Source organism: Rattus norvegicus, chromosome 7, assembly GCF_036323735.1.
Source record: "Rattus norvegicus strain BN/NHsdMcwi chromosome 7, GRCr8, whole genome shotgun sequence".
In the NCBI taxonomy this organism is placed as follows: Eukaryota; Metazoa; Chordata; class Mammalia; order Rodentia; family Muridae; genus Rattus; species Rattus norvegicus.
In genome coordinates, this window is record NC_086025.1 from 54,603,256 (window position 1) to 54,619,724 (window position 16,469).

Genomic DNA, 16,469 nt, shown 5'->3' on the forward strand with positions numbered 1-16,469 from the left:
ATGCAGCATTATATTGAAACAGAACTGCATTCATTAGGCAGGAAGTCAGCTGACCATGGTGACACATACCTGTAATCCCGGTATTCTGCAGGCAGAGGCAGGAAGATAGAGAAGTTTGAGGCTATCATAGGCTACATGAGACCCTGTCTCAAACGGAGAGGGAGAGAGAGAGGGAGAGAGAGAGGGAGAGAGAGGGAGAGGGGGAGAGAGGAAGGGAGGGAAGGGAGAGGAAAGAAGAGAGGAGGGGAGGGGGGAGGGGAGGGGAGGGGGGAGGGGAGGGGAGGGGAAGGGAAGGGGAAGAAGAAGTCAGAACCAAATAGGCTCTTCTTTTTGCAGCTCTCAGGTATTAATTACCACATGACTCAGAAGTAAGAAACACAAACACAAAAGGAAAAAGCAGCTCTGTCACTATCTCCTCATGATCTCACTCAACAAAATGGAAAGTCCTATGTAAGAGTTCTATACAATTTATAGATGCAAAGTAGCTGCGACCTAGTAAGGTTGTCGCTGCTTAGAAAGGTCTGACGGTATTGGAGCAGACAATCTACAAGTATCTGAAAGACACTAAGAATTTTAGGATTCAAAATGAAATGTAAAACTCAAGTAGATATAATTAAAGTAATATAAATATGTCTAATATGTCTCTTAATTATGAATGATCATACATTTTACAAAAGATAAACATATCTGATAATATATATGTTCAAATACTTGGATACACATAGAACTAGTGAGAAACACCAAAGAGCTCCAAACAACTGGACAGCAACATCTACCTTTCCCTCTGTTGTTCGATGGTTACAAAGACTAAGACATCAAAAGCAGCATACAGTCTTGACCCACTGAGGGTTACTCTATTTTTTTTTTTATTCTTTTTTTCGGAGCTGGGGACCAAACCCATAGTTTGTCTTTCTTCATTGACAGATGCACCTCTCTAGGTACTGAAAAACTACTTGAAAGTTTCTTCAATCCCAACACTCAGGATGCAGAGGCAGGGGGATCTCTGTGAGTCCAAGACCACAGAGTGAGTTCCAGGACAGCCAGGGCTGCATAGGGAAACCCTTACTCTGAAAGAAAAAGGAAAGTGAAGCTGCCCCAGCAGCTGTGCATGCTAGCAAATGCATGGAGCAAATGCATGGCACTTGTTCAACTGTTGATGCAGAAGTAATTCACAGGGAGGTTAAATCCCGTACTGAATAACAGCTTCAAGCACTAACACAGTATACTTTAACACACACAATCAGCTTCACTCACACAGTTAGACCTTACTTGTTCCTCAGCCACCAGCAAAGGGTGTGTGGACTCTTCGCCGACTGAAGGTAAGCGGGCACTTCCCACAGAAGGATGCCGGCTTGAGGGGTGGGATGAAGCGTCTCCGAACGAGGGGTATCGAGGATACCCATTAGGTAGGCTCTGAGCACCAAGCCCTGGAGCTGTGGTTTGTTTATTGTGTTGAGAAGAAAGGCAGGACATGGAGTAGAACAGAGAATAAAAATGAGTGAGACTAACACACACTGGGAGTTGGTGAGCCTTCCTGTCAAGAGCTAGAGCACAGAAAGCAGCCCGTGCAGTCTGACCTCGTCGACTGGCTGTTCATTCTGTAGAGCTGGTGCTAAAGCCCCCCTCGGCCCCCCAACACACAGGCAAGGCAAGCATTCTGATACTGACCTATACTCCTACCTTTAACTCACATTCTAGACAATGTGAGCTGTTTAATGTTTTCATTTTTAAAGTGTTTGTAACTAAAGCTAGTAGAGATTTGGTGGCTGTTCACCATTTCCAATTGCTCTAGATTAAATATCCATAATCTATATCTCATAAATGTCTGACTGACATGCACCATGAAAGGAAAACGGGCTACTTACTTGTAGGTGTTCGAGGTGTTCTAGGGACTTCCAATTCTGTCTGATGACTATTCCTTTCTACAACGGGCTCTTCCACCACATTTATACTATTATTTTGCATAATCTCTTGCAACATGTTAAATAATTCTTCTGCACGGGCACATTTAAAAGCAAAAATTCCTACAAATATAAATCAAGAGCATAACATGGTAACCATGCCTTTAAAAAGCTATAGGAACTTTGGTCAAAAGAATTTCCTTTTGTTCTAGTCAGCAACAACTGCACAGGCTGATTCAAAGGACCAAAAACAAATGACTATTGAACATTTGGTCATATTTGAGACCCCTCCAAGGCTCAAGAAACAATATAGTAAGGAAAAAAAATGTCAGACCCAGAGACAGGGCAAGGAGCGGTCTGGAATGCTGACTTCCAGACATGACCGTAGCTGTTACATGAGAACTGAACTTAGTCGACCCATCAACAAACCCTATCATCAAGTAAAAGAGCTGGCTCAAGGGGCTTTAGGATTTATAACTAGTTAATGGCTATGTAGGAAGGAAAGACACACTTATCAATGGTGTAGCCTGTACTCCTGAACAAACCTTCACACGTTCCTATAGGTAACTCTAATGAGACTCATTGAATTTCCCCAAGTTGTCGTCCCCAGCTCTTGCACACCAAACGACATGAAAGTAGATGGGGGACTAGCTGGGAAGAGAAGGGGATTAGCAAGAGTGGGAGGTGGGTGTGGTCAAACTTTACTATGTGCATGCATGAACATGCCAAAGAAGCCCATTTTATGTATAATGAATATGTGGTAATAAGACTTTTGCTAAGTTGTAAGAACACTCAGAGGGGGCTGCAGAGATGGCTCAGTAGTTAAGAGCACTGACTGCTCTTTCAGAGGTCCTAAGTTCAAATCCCAGCAACCACATGGAGGCTAATTATCTGTAATGGGATCTGATGCCCTCTTCTGATGTGTCTGAAGACAGCTACAGTGTACTCACATATAATAAATAAATAAATCTTTAAAAAAAAAAAAAAAAGAACACTCAGAGAGGAAGACATTATGAAGTAGGGGTCCTGTTGGTCTGAATGCAAATGGCTCCCACAGGCTCATATTTCAATGAGTAGTCCCTATGAGCAGAACTAGGAGGTTTGGTCTTACATGAGGACATGGAGTGGGAGTGGGTTTTAAGGTTTCAAAAGCACAGGCCAGGCCAACACTCTCTGCCTGTTGCCTGAGGATGAGGATGTGAAGCTCTCAGCTACTGCACCACTTCACTGCTCACATTCTTTGCCCAAGAAGTTAGAACCAAAAAAAACCAATTACTTTATTTCTACCGAGGGCAAAGTGTTTAGTGCGTGCTTGGTAAATGAATTCATAATTTATGTTTATTAACCATCCATCCTTTTGGGAGTTTTGTGTGGTATTTATTGGCATAGTGTCTTCCTTTTTAACCCTGGCTTGCCAGGAATTTGCTATGTAGAATTTACAACAATCCTCCTGCTTCTACCTCCCAAGTGCTAGGTGTACAAGCATGGGTCTCCATGCCCAGGCTTTTATGCAAAGAGTAACCGGAAGTGCAGTGCTTTGAATATGTATCATCTGGAGAAATAAAGGCTTTACCTACCTTGTCCAGTTTGACACCTTCGACCACTTTCAAAAGAAAATAGATTTGAGTCATAGCCATATCGTCGTAGGCAGAGGTAGTGCCACTTCACCGAGTCGCGTTTCCGGGTATACAGAATCAGCTCCGTGTCTGTGAGCTCCATTACACCAGAGCCTAGCTCATTCCCATCGTCATCCACATTAATGACCTAAAGAGATGGGAGTAACTCAGCACTTCACTGCCTCTCAGAAAACAACGCACTGCAGATGACTCGTCAGCCTCTCCTGCACTTGCTACTCCATCCACCGCCAGTGTGTGTAGGGCATGGACTATGTACAATAATACCCATATACATGCGAAAAGAATTTACATTCCCACTTAGTAAGACACAAACACAAAGTCAGACTGTTGACAAACGAATGCAACGGAGCCTATGCAAGGGGGCAATGGTAGCCTAAGGTGCCTGAAGAAAACAAGGGTCCTTCCTTGTAGGCCTGAGTAGGATTAACTTCATAGAGGAAATCTGGTGGCTCACACGATGACAACACAATATGAAGGCACGGTGCTGAAACAACAAAGAAATCACCTTTCAAAGAGAACAAATTAAGGCAGGTACGAAGTCTGTCTAAAGAGAGGACTGCTCTGAGCTTCAGAAAATGCCCAGGAGGCTGGTGTGGTCCAGTGTTGGAGCAGGTGACTAGCATGCCTGAGGCCCTGGGCTCCACTCCCACTGTCACAGCAAAGAAAATGGCCAAGGACTAAGAGTAAAGGGTGCCATCCGGGAGAACATTATCCCTGGGGCATGGACAGGGGAGCTACATGGACTTCCCCACTTAGTCTTCCTAACACTCTAGACTACAGGCTTCCATTGCACTAGTGGAGCTAAGACTTCCTAACCACACAAACTGCCCAAGACAGCAGAATGGGCAGGGAACAGGGGTTGAACTTCCACAGAAACAGATACGTGTCATCAAGAGGTGAGGGCTCCCAGCACAGCGAGGTACGATTGCTAAGTGACATTAAACAGCTCTGGGAGTAGCCAGCCTATTTTAGCATAGGTTACTGAGAGACGAAAGAGGACTAACTTATGCCAACCTCAGGATGGATCACGGTGACTGCAAGCACAGTGCACTCAGGAAATCAAGCCAGACACAGTGGCGTGTGCACGCAGTCCCAAATAGAGGAAAGAGGAGGACTGGGCCTGCACAAAGCCTTGGATACACAGTGAGACCCTCTTGTTAAGAAAAAAACAATCTAAGCATGCGTGAAGGTGTCTCAGAGCTTAAGAGAAGGGTCTTCCGGTCACTGTGCCCTGATGCGCTATCACATCTGTATCCTACAGCAGTGGGCTAACAGACCATGTACTGAAACCTCTAAGACTGACCCAAAATAAAATTATTCTTTGATGTAAGATTTTTGTTATAGCAATAGAAAGCTCACAAGTACTAAACTTGTAGTCACAAGAAAACTGTAAAATGACATTTAAAAAATTATTACCAGGGCTGGGGATTTAGCTCAGCGGTAGAGCGCTTACCTAGGAAACGCAAGGCCCTGGGTTCGGTCCCCAGCTCCGAAAAAAAGAACCAAAAAAAAAAAAAAAAAAAAATTATTACCAAAACTAACTGAACAAAAAGGACCAAATGAAAACTAAAATAGGATTCCTATTATGGTCTGTCCGCATTAACAGCTCATGTGTCGGAGGCTTGGTCATCACTGTGGCAGTGCTGAAGTGGTAGAACCTTAAAGAGCTGAGGCATAGTGGGAGATCCTTAGGCCACTGGGGGTGTGCCCTCAAAAGGAATCAATACAGATCCTGTGAGACTTCAGGCAGTCCACAGTCTCTCAGGATTCTGGTCTTTTTTTTTTTTTTTTTTTTTTTTTTTTTGGTTCTTTTTTTTTGGAGCTGGGGACCGAACCCAGGGCCTTGCGCTTCCTAGGCAAGCGCTCTACCACTGAGCTAAATCCCCAGCCCCGAGGATTCTGGTCTTATAAACTAGTAAGATATTCTCCCACAAGGAGGCAGTCTAGTAAAGGGGTCCCTGGGTAAGGTCAGCTTGTTATGCTGACTTTTCAGAACTGTGAACTGAACAAACCTCTCTGCTTTGTAAGTATTTAGCTTTAGGTAATTGCTGTAGCAGTAAAGAACAGAGGAACAATCCATATGGTCAGTAAGAAAGCTCCATATTTACTCAAATACAAAAAGGCACTCTGTGGGGGGAAAGGGGGATTTTTTTAAAAAGGCAACAAAGATCAAGTGTTGGAGTACATCCAGGGAGGTAGAAGGAGAAACATAGCTCTGCTGGTTTTACTGACCTTAAACTTGTTCCGATGGTTATCTGGGACAGTGTCTTTCTCTGGACAGCTACAACAGCTACCCATGGCTTCTTCAGAAGACCATGTGAGCACTACACAGAAAAGAATTTGAAGAAAATTATTATAGACAGGATACAAAAGATCTCAAACAGGAAAAGATTACACAGCATTCTGTACAAGCATGATTCTTTGGTGCAGAAAATAAAGCCCAACAACGCTAATGTCTAGGACTAAATTTCATTCAACTAGTTGACCAACTAGTTGGTCAATTCTGCTTTTGATAAGAGTAAATTGTACATGCCACAGAAACACATCTCCAGTTTATAACAGTCTGCTTATTCTAAAACCTTATACCAGTATCTAACTAATAGCTTACAGTTATTCAACAGTTAATCAAGAAACTAATCCTTTATGGCTTATCAGAAATTTCATGTCCTTCCTTTTAAAAGAAAGTTGGGCATGTGGTACATGCCTTTAATCCTAGCAGAGACAGGCAGCTCTCTGTGAGCTGGAGGTCAGCCTGATTTACATAACAAGTCCCAGGCTAGCCGGGCTACATAGTGAAAACAAACAAACAAACAGACAGACAGACAAACCCCAAAACAATTTTTAAAAAAGGATGCTGGGTTGGGGATTTAGCTCAGTGGAGAGCGCTTGCCTAGCAAGCGGAAGGCCCTGGGTTCGGTCCTCAGCTCTGGGGGGAAAAAAAAAAGGATGCTATACTTTTAACTAGTCATTGTAGTACCTTTTCTATATTCTATTAGATAAGAGTTCATTGGCAACATCGAAGAGTTCATACAATAGCAAATCTTAAACAGTACATTAATTCTTTGCCACAGAAGGTCAGACAGGAAAGGTTAAAGAGGTGAGAATACACTCAAGAACATTCCAAGTAAGCACAGGAGAATGCCAACGCATTACTTCTAAACAGAGGAGAAGGGTGGGATACACTTGCTATTTGCTATACGGAGACTGAAAAGCACACAGGAGCCTCACAGGAGCCACAGCATCACAAGCACAGATCTGACTGAAACCAAGACACTTCTTTACCACTTTCAGGTTTAACAAGCAAACCCTCCTGTCCCTCTGCTGAACTGCCTACCTTACCTCAGTTATAGTGACAAACCACCTTTCCCCACATTAGCCTGTCAGCTCACATCTGTCCTTCCACAGAGCTTTCTGTGGCTTCCCTGTCACAAGATGAAACTTTCCTGGCCCAAGCCAATTAGGCTGATTTAGACTTTACACTTCTCCTACATCCCCATCTAAGCTCCCCAGGCTGTCCGATAGCAAAGCACCCACCACGCTTTGTACACAGCAGAGACTGGTGCTGGCTATCTGTTCTCCCTCCATTATGAGCCCCTTCCCAGTAGAAGCACACCTCACTCATCCTTGCATCCTAGTGTTCAGCACACAGTAGGTACTTTAGGCCATCTGTGATCTGCCGGGCAGTTATAACTAAGATGAAAAGTCATAATAGTATATAAGCCCCAAGAAGGACCACCTCCACTGTTCCCACACTGGACTGTCATGGCCTTTTACCATGTTCTGTTGCAGTGGTTCTGCCTGCACTGACTCAGTCCACTGTGTTCTCTCTAGAGATAGGCCCCTGGTCGCCTTCACTCCCTAGGGCACTAGCATACCGTCTAACAGAGTCATGGTCCATACATGTTACACTCCTTACCAACAAGGGCTAAATTACTAAATGGGAAAAAATACTTTTTAAGTTTACAAAAAAGAGGCAATTCATAGAAACATTTTGAAAATCTTAAAATTATATAGCATTCTTTCTCCAACCTCCTTAAAACTCATTCATTTTAACCACAAAAGGGAGATACTCAGATGTGTGTTTAAAATTTATTTGCCTACAGGATACATTTGTGTGAGATTAACTCAAAAATCAACAGAAACCTGAACTAGGATAAAGACCCAATAGCACAGCAGCAGTAGGCACAAGAAGAGAGAGATGACTTAGAGACACAGTCCGCAGTGCTGAATGGCTAGACTGGTACAAAGGAGCAAGAAGTTAAGGGTCCGCTGTGTGGATGGCCAGTACTGGTTCCATGGCCAGACCCTCCTGGTGGAAGTGATGACGGACTCAGCTTCAACTAGCCTAACCTGAGGCTACAAACGGAGATGTACCAAAGAGCTAACTATGTGAATATGGGTCTGAGGGAGGAGCTTAGATCGGCAGATTGCATGGACACTGAAGCTATTCAGTGTCTCTGGGGCAGGGACAGCTTAGCACTTAAGAGCACTCACTCCTCTTGCCTAGGACCTAGGTTTGGTTGCCAGCACTCAGATGATGGCCCACAATCACATGTAACTCCAGTTCCAGGGGATCCACTGCCCCCTGCCCTCTGCCGGCTCATGCACACACACACATATATGTATGTACATACATACACTCAAGCCCACACACATTAAAAAAAAAGGTAGGAGGAGGCCTCAAACTTATAACTGTCCTGTCTCAAGTTTTCTCAGTACTGAGGTTATACTAAGTCCTGAGAGAACCATATGCTTATCGTTCCTTAAGGTGTCACAGAATTAAAGAAACAGATTTATAATCAACGGGTCAGAAAAAGGTTTTTTCTTCTATTAAAACATGGAGGGGAAGTGTGTGTGGGGAACCTAAATGACAGAGTGAGCTGAAGAGCTAAAGGTGAGTTAGGTACAGGGGCCAGACTTTGGGGCCTACTAAGAGGTAGTAGACTGCCTTGTACTCTGAGGCAAAAGAAAAATAAGAATGGAAGGGACTAGAGAGGTAACTTCGGGCCCAAAGGATAGATGCCTTCTTCTGGCCCTACAGTTTACCTGTACAGCACACACGCATGCACACATGTGTACATACATACATGTATGTACAAAAACACATGTTCTCTCTCTGTCTGTCTGTCTCTGTCTCTCTCTCTCTCTCCCTCTCTCTCTCCCTCTCTCTCAAGGACAGGCAGATAATAGCGAATAAGCTGAAGTTGATGACATCTCCCATCTTATAAAATACAAGACAAAGGTTGCAAACTGAGGGTGCTGAAGAGATTGGCAAGTGAGTGAGTGACCACGAAGACTTTTAGGTAAGAGGACCTGAGCAAAAGATGAGAGTCAAAACTATGCACTCGGCAGTCAGAGGGCTTGACTGATCTAGAGTCTGAGGGTAAAGGAGACAGAGAAATTACAGGATGTTTTGGTCAGGAAAAAAGCAAAGAAGAGGGATGAAGGACAAGGATTTTGGCATGAAAGCAGAGACTTAGCCCTAGTGAGAAACTGCAGCTGGCAGTTGTGGCACAAATTCTATCGGTAACAAACAGTTCTGCAATGGAAGGTGGGTGCCCTGAGCGCCTCCCTCATGTGTGCCTGCCTGCTGCTGAATCTGTTCTCATGTGCGTATTGGAAGGTGCTGAGTGGTCCTGATTATAATGGCTGTGTGTTGCCTAAAAGATGAGGAATTTGCACTCATGTTTCTGCACTCTCCTCAGAATCACACTGTCCTAGGCAAGGGGAAAGGCAGGGTGCTGGACAGCCTGCATTTCTGAACAGCAGACTAGTATCTGGAGGCCACATCTGTGTGACAGCTCAAAATAAGCACTGGCATTTTAAATTCTGGACAGAGCTCATTAGCACATTTCTTCAAACCAGAACTCAGCATGTATGTATGTAAGGGGTCTTATGCTCCCCTAGAACACACATATCTGAGTGCATTTAATAGCCAGAGGGAGCTTTGGTCTGCGGTAAAAAATCCCACAAATCAGCTGGACATTCTATATTAGTAAACACTGTTGAATAAAAGCCAATTTTCTGGGGAGAGGGGAGTCGGTAAATCAACACACATAATTGCATTCAGCAAAATTAAATTGATCAGTCCTTTCTTTTAAGGCAAATCTCAACTTACCTAGATCTGGCCATTAATGTTGTTAGCCTCTGAAGCTGCATCAGGAGGTTAATCATATTTCAAAACACGATGTCCCTGTTTGTTACCTTAACCTAGAAATAACAGAAAAAAAAAAATCAATCTCTTCCTGGCAGTTGAGCCCAGAGCATCATCATGCTGAGTGCAATACTTAACTGAAGGAAGCATCCAGCCCTGAGACGTCACCTCCTTTATGACAACAGTTTTCAATGTTAGGCTTCTGGATGCACCACTAGTTCATCTCACTACATAAACTCAAATACCTAAAATAGTCATTTAAACTTGGTATCGAAGCTGGATTTTTAAATATCAAGCAATGACATACCAACTCAAGTTCTACGGGGCTTCTACTTCTCCATTACAGCTTTGATTCTGCCTGCTCACGTCTTTATATGTATGACCTTGGTTATTAACACGACTCCTTTCCAGGCCTAAAGTCCTGTCTAAGGCTGGAGTGTACTGACTCTGCATTCTTAGTGATTTGTCCCGAAACTCAAGACTCCTTTAAATATACCCTCTATATCTTTATTCCCTAAGACCTCCAGACGAGCCAGGTATTAGTCAATCTAAAAACTGATAGGAAAAACATTCCAAAGAGTCATGATAATGACATTCTAGCAATAAATTAGTCTGTAGTCCTAGGAGATACATCACTGTACTTTTGGAAATTTCTGGTCAATTTGTTTACAACAGAGGGAAGGGTACCAAATGCACTCAAGCAGAGAGGTGTTTGCTGGACACCTAGACCGTATCTATCAGGCACTTTATCAGAGCTTCCAGAACTTCCCATTAGACCTACACACTAACCAGAGTTCACAAGTGGATGATAGTTCAAAATAACCACTTCCAAAAGCATGTACTTAAGATAATCAATATAATTTCATCTCCTACTACAAATACCTGAACATAAACAAGCACATCAGGTACTTGCTCATATCTCCTCCATGGGTACCATGTCTGCATCTCTTTTAGCACAGCTTCTTGCTTGTCTCTCTATAAAGATGGGGACCTTACTAGATAGTCTAAGGCTTAGACTTAACATAGGTGACAAATGAACTTTCCCAAGGGCTGCACATCAGATATGCTGCATATCAGATACTAAATTACAATTCATTGCACTAGCAGAATTACAGTTATGAAGTAGCTATAAAATAATTTTATGGTCGGGGATCACCACAACATGAGAAACTGTTTTAAAGGGTTGCAGCATCTAAGCTTCTACTACGTAGGGAGGCTGGCCTCAAATTGATGGTCTTCCTACCCTAGCCTCCCCCTAGTGCTGGGATTACGAGCACATACTACCATATCTGGATAATATGGCTTTTTAAAAACTATAGGTCTTGGGGCTGGAGAGATGGCTCAGTGGTTAAAGCGCTGACTGCTCTTCCAGAGGTCCTGAGTTCAATTCCCAGCAACCCCATGGTGGCTCACAGCCATCTGTCATGGAATCTGATGCTCTCTTCTGGTGTGAACTTCTGTGAACTCATAACTAAAATAAATAAATCTTAAAAACAAACAAACAAAAATACCCCTATAGGTCTCAAAAAAAATTGACAACAATAAAAGGGAATTTACTTTGAGTTTTTAAAATATATTTTTAATTAATTCTTTGAGAATTTCATACAATTTTTATTTTTAGTGTATATTCACATATCTTACATACATGTATGTCTGTGCACCATGTGTACACATGGAGCCTGTGGAAGCCAAGCCACGGCATCAAATCTCCTGGAACTGGAGTTACAGACAGCTGTGGGTATGCGGACTCAAACCTGGGTCCTCTGGAGGAGCAACAAGTGCTCTTAACTGCTACAACATCTCTCCACCACACTTTTGTTTTTAAAATTTATTTTTATTTTATATGTATGAATTTTGCCTGCATGTACATCTGTGTTCCACAAACATGTCTGGTGCTCAGTCAGAGAGGGTGCTGGATCCCATGTAACTGCAATTGGCCAGCTGTGAGCTGTCAGAGGACTGAACTCTGGGTCTTCTGCAGGAACAGCACGTGCTCTTAACTACTCGCCATCTCTCCAGTCCCAGTCAAAAGTTTGTGAATGTTCAATGATCAAAAATAAATGTAGTATCAATGGGCAATAAATTGATAGTAGTCCATAGCACTGCAATACGTGACTTCCCCCTCCATGTCCCATCCCCAACATCAATGGATACAGTTTAGAACGCCTTGGCTCAGACAGGGGAATGTAAGTGCTGTGACTGCAGCATTTACATTGTACATACAGTTCTCTGCTCTGGCACCATCATAAAGGCCTAACTATAGAAAACAAAGACAATACTTCCTATTCCTCTACAGGTAAGTACCCAACCAGTCTGCCTCTGACTTGTGCACATCAGAAGGCTTGATTTTAGAAAGCACTGTTCGAGCTGCTCGCTTGAGTGCCATAAAAGTTGTTCAGTCAATTTTGGTTTGGGCCTACGACAGAAATGGTTCTAAACATACTTCTGACATCTTCTCATACCAAGTGTGAGTACTCTCAACACTTATTACAAAATATTAACCATCTATGAAGATGCTTGATAGTCTTGTCCTACAGTTTTACATATTCACCCAACACTTAATTTTTTATGTAGAAATAAGCATGCAAAGTTGCTTTTGGTAAAACTGTATATATATATATCAAAAATGTTTTAAATAAAAACATCATGATTTATTATCAATGATTATTTCCATTGTATACTTACTTTATAAACATACACCTATAGTTATAAAAAACTTTCTCACACAAATGGGTCATGAATGAAAAAGGTGTAAGACGTCCCATTCTCCACCTCCTCTCCATTCTCCAGTGACCCAAGAGCATTAGTGTGAGCACACATACCCAAGAGAGACTCTGTATAATATGCCCACAGCTAAACAGAGTCTACCACTGACCACTTACCTCAGTTGAGGCTCTGCTCCCACTGCCTACCTCTCTTCTCACAGTGTCAACTAATTAATCAGAGAAACCTTTCACCCTTGCTTTCTCTGTGGGGGCTCTCAGCATCTGCCCACTTTCACACTGGGTAAGTTTACAGTTAGTAAACAGGCTGAAGAGAAATAAGAGTGGCAAAAACAAAAACAGAAAAATCCATTTTGAAGATGAACTCATTACAGAATCAGTATGCTAACCTGAAAGGACTTAAGAACAATTCAGATTCTATTTTAAATCTTTGAAAAACATCCATTCTGTCCTCTTTTTTTGTCTGTTTTTCTGAGACAGGTCTCACTATATAGACATGGTTATCTTGGAACTTACAATGTAGAGCAGGTTGGCCTGAACTCAGAGACATCAGCCTGCCTGTGCTAGGTTTAAAGGCTATTGTAGAGGGCCGCAATAACATTCGCCACCACAAGATGGCGCTGGCTTCCACTGCGCCCCACGTGGAAAGCCAGGATAGCTTTGCCATTACAAGATGGCGCTGGCCTCCGCCGCGCCAGCTGACTTCCTTTCAGGAAGTTAACTGTGTGCGCATGTGCAAGAGTGCCTTCGTGCCAGGTCTTTGCCCACTCTGGGGCATGCCTAATGAGATCATGGGTAAGCGACCAATCAGGTGTGGATGCGCCGCGCTAGGGTGTATATAAGCCGCGCCATGCCGGCGCCCCTGGCCCTCTCTTTAAGATTCAATAAACGTTTTAGCTGCAGTAGGATTCGTGTGTCCCCGCGTGTTCTTGCTGGCGAGATAGCACAGGACATCTGGTGCCGAGAACCCGGGATAGAAACGCCACACCATTGCCAGGCGCCGAGAGAGAGAGGTCCTCCGTCCGCAGAGAGAATCCAAAAGCTGCAGGACGCGGGTAAGGCTCTGAGAGATATGTTTGGTCTTGATCTGTTCCACTTCACTCCCCCGCTAGAAGATGCGGCGGAAGTTTTTGTTATCATTTTAGCAACCTTCATGCTTTCTCTTTTGGTTTTTGATTTTGTGGCTGCCGCTAGGCACCGTCAGAGGTCGCGCCTAGAAGATGGGAAATGCCGCCCAACTGTGGTGGCGGGACGGAGAGTGCTAGGGAAGATACAAGGCAGCATGTCAGAAATAGAGTGGGATAAAAAATTAAAGAGCTCAAGGAGAAAAGATAAATATAAGCGGACAGGCCCTTCCAAAGACTCCAGATCTGAGGAAGCGAGAGGTTGGGGAAAAAACGCCCCAGGAGAGATGAAACAGAGAAAGGAGAAAAAAGTCTTGAAAAGGAGAAGTCTTTATCCGGTAAAGGAATTAAAGGCTTCAGAGCTTGATAGCTCAGAGACAGACAAGCTTGGCTCCTCTGAGGAAGAGGATTTAGAAGATGAGGCAGCTCGCTATGAAGAAGAGCTTCACAGAGTCATACTGATCAGATTTGATAGAGGTAGACCGCCTGAAAATTTATTCAGGAGAATCAAACAAAAGGACATCTCAACGCCCATGCACAGCTTGATGGAGTTAATGTAATTGGGTTGTGAGTGGAAATATTCAGGACTGTGTTTCACTTCCATACCATTTGTGAATGTCAGTCGTGCTGCTCAGATATCCCATAATATATCTCAGTATCTTACAGGAATTTGGTTTCAACAGGCTGATGGACTAGTCCAGGAATTGAGACAATCCATCGTCCATATCAACTCCACTCGAGTGGATGGTCACCGTGGAAGTGGTGGGAAAGGGGAAATCCTACCTCTCTGCTGACTCCTATTGGAATCTGGGTTCCCTTTCGTGGAACACCATCTGGTTTTTTCCCTCTTTGTCTATTGTCTGTCCTTGGTGCACCAAGCTGTCCGTGTATGTCAGTTTATGTCTGTGGTTTTTGTTTCTTGTTGCTTAAATGTTTTATGTTTCATGTTCAAAAGAGAAAATGGTAAAAACTTTATCTGCTGGTTGTTCACATCTTGATTTGGTTTTAACTCGTTTCAAAAAAGGAACAAATGAATAAAAAGCAGTTTCAATCAGGCCTTTAGAGCCCTGTACCTGTAGCCAGGAGCATAGGTCAGCTGGAGAAGCTGCCCGGGGGCTGAGCGTCTGCACGAGCTGATCTTAAAGGCGCCAGCAGCTCCTCTGCTTCTTTGGTACAGGAGCTGATAGCTGTTTCTCTTAGAAAAATCCCTGACTTATTATTTGACTCAACAGGTGACAAGGTGCTTCTCTTAAAATCATAGCTAAAAAGGTAAAAATGGTGCTTGGTCTAAATATTAAAGACATGTGTAGCCACTTCACTTTTGTTTCTCATTGGTTTTAAATGTATAAATATGCTCTACTTGCCTTGGTCATGGATTGTTGGTTTTTAAGTTATTGGATATGGTTAAAAAGGTATAATATTGGTAACAGAAAGTTGACATAAAACTGGTAATTTTTTGATGGAGTCATTCTAGACAACATGTGGCATGAGCCAACCTAGGGAAACAGGTCTAAATTGAGATAATATTTTTATGGAATTCTTATTCTAGAAACCAGGCTTCTAAAAGATTTTAGGACAATGTCTCTTTGTTGAGGTATTGGAGACCACACCATCGTGCATTCATTTGTGGGAACTGACAGTCAAACTTTGTAAGTGTTTTGGAGACTGGATTTTAGAGGCTAGTTTGTTAGAAGTTGAGTTTTGCTTTCCAAAGTTGTGGTTTGCCTTAAAGTTATCTATATTTTGATGCTAATTCCACTGCCCCAAGAACAGCTGCCTCATCACATACTCAGAACTCAGGTGACTTTCCAAAGTTGTGGCTGTGCTCTGGTGTTACAAGGAGAACTTAAGGATTGTGATTAAGGATTGCCAGTGTTACATTGACTAACTCAAACTTATTTGTAATTAAGAAAAATCAAACAGGTAGAGATTGTTACAGGATTTATGAAGGATTGATGAGGTTTTAGAACTTGTGAGAGCATTATAGCCTGTTTGCTTACTCCAATTGCCATTTCAAGATAGATTTAGAGGATTGTTTTTATACAATTTATTTACGTCCTGGCGATTGTGAGTTTTCATTTCGAGCTTGCTTATAATTTTAGAGAGCCCATAAAGTGATATCATTAGGAATGGCTAACAGCCTTATATTATGTAATTTTGTTGCTTCTTCAATGTAAAAAGTTAGAACTTTAAATCTTTCAGTGTATATGGAAATTTTTACTACAGACCTTTGCTCTCAAAATGAGCTTTAATATTTGGAGAGTAGCTGTTACACTACTCCAGAAAAGAATATTTGAAACTAATTTTAAGCTTCTAAGGATATGTTAATTGGCTAAGTACCTCACCTTGCCAGAGGACTTAGGTCTTTGTTATCCACATTGGAGATAAAGCTTCACTTGTGTTAATACAAAATTGTAGGCTAGAGTCATGGAAGTATTTTAAAAAGAAACCTGGTGAAACTTACCTTATTCCAAACAACAGTAAATTGGTTATTACAAAATACTGATATTTGGCCTATTACATATACAAATTTTTCAGGCAAAATTGATAATTTTACTCTTTACATGCTTTTGTACTGCCTGTATATTTGTACATACAACCCATAGGAAATGCGCTTACTGTATTTATAGGTGGTTCATCTAATGAAAAGGCTACATGTATGATTGGATCACCTGTTTATTCTCTTGAGTTTCTGTTGCTTTAGCACAGATTATTAAATTCCGTGCTTTAGCCACTGTTTTTAAATCAAGCTTTCAATTCACATACTGATAGCCAATGTGTTGCTTGTGGTTTACAATTGATTTCAATTACTTAATGCTTTACTAGAGACAGGTTTTCTACATAAAATCAATGAGTGATTTCAGTGTGAATTGTCTGACAACTCACTGTCCTTTCAGTGCTCTGGCTCAGACAACTAAATTAAACCTTAG

The 16,469-nt window shown here is 42.4% G+C and overlaps 1 protein-coding gene across 2 annotated transcripts in view; it reads right to left on the reverse strand.

Moving 5' to 3' along the window:
* The window catches only part of Frs2 (fibroblast growth factor receptor substrate 2), an 81,475-nt gene that overhangs the window by 6,074 nt on the left and 58,932 nt on the right, over positions 1-16,469 (reverse strand). For both annotated transcript variants that reach the window (NM_001108097.4, XM_039079125.2), the window contains exons 3-7: positions 9,657-9,748; positions 5,771-5,862; positions 3,479-3,665; positions 1,866-2,024; positions 1,270-1,433 (exon numbers count right to left, since the gene is read on the reverse strand). In NM_001108097.4, coding sequence (NP_001101567.2) covers positions 1,270-1,433; positions 1,866-2,024; positions 3,479-3,665; positions 5,771-5,836 — 576 coding nt within the window. In that variant the 5' untranslated portion in view covers positions 5,837-5,862; positions 9,657-9,748. The remainder of the gene's footprint in view (positions 1-1,269; positions 1,434-1,865; positions 2,025-3,478; positions 3,666-5,770; positions 5,863-9,656; positions 9,749-16,469) is intronic.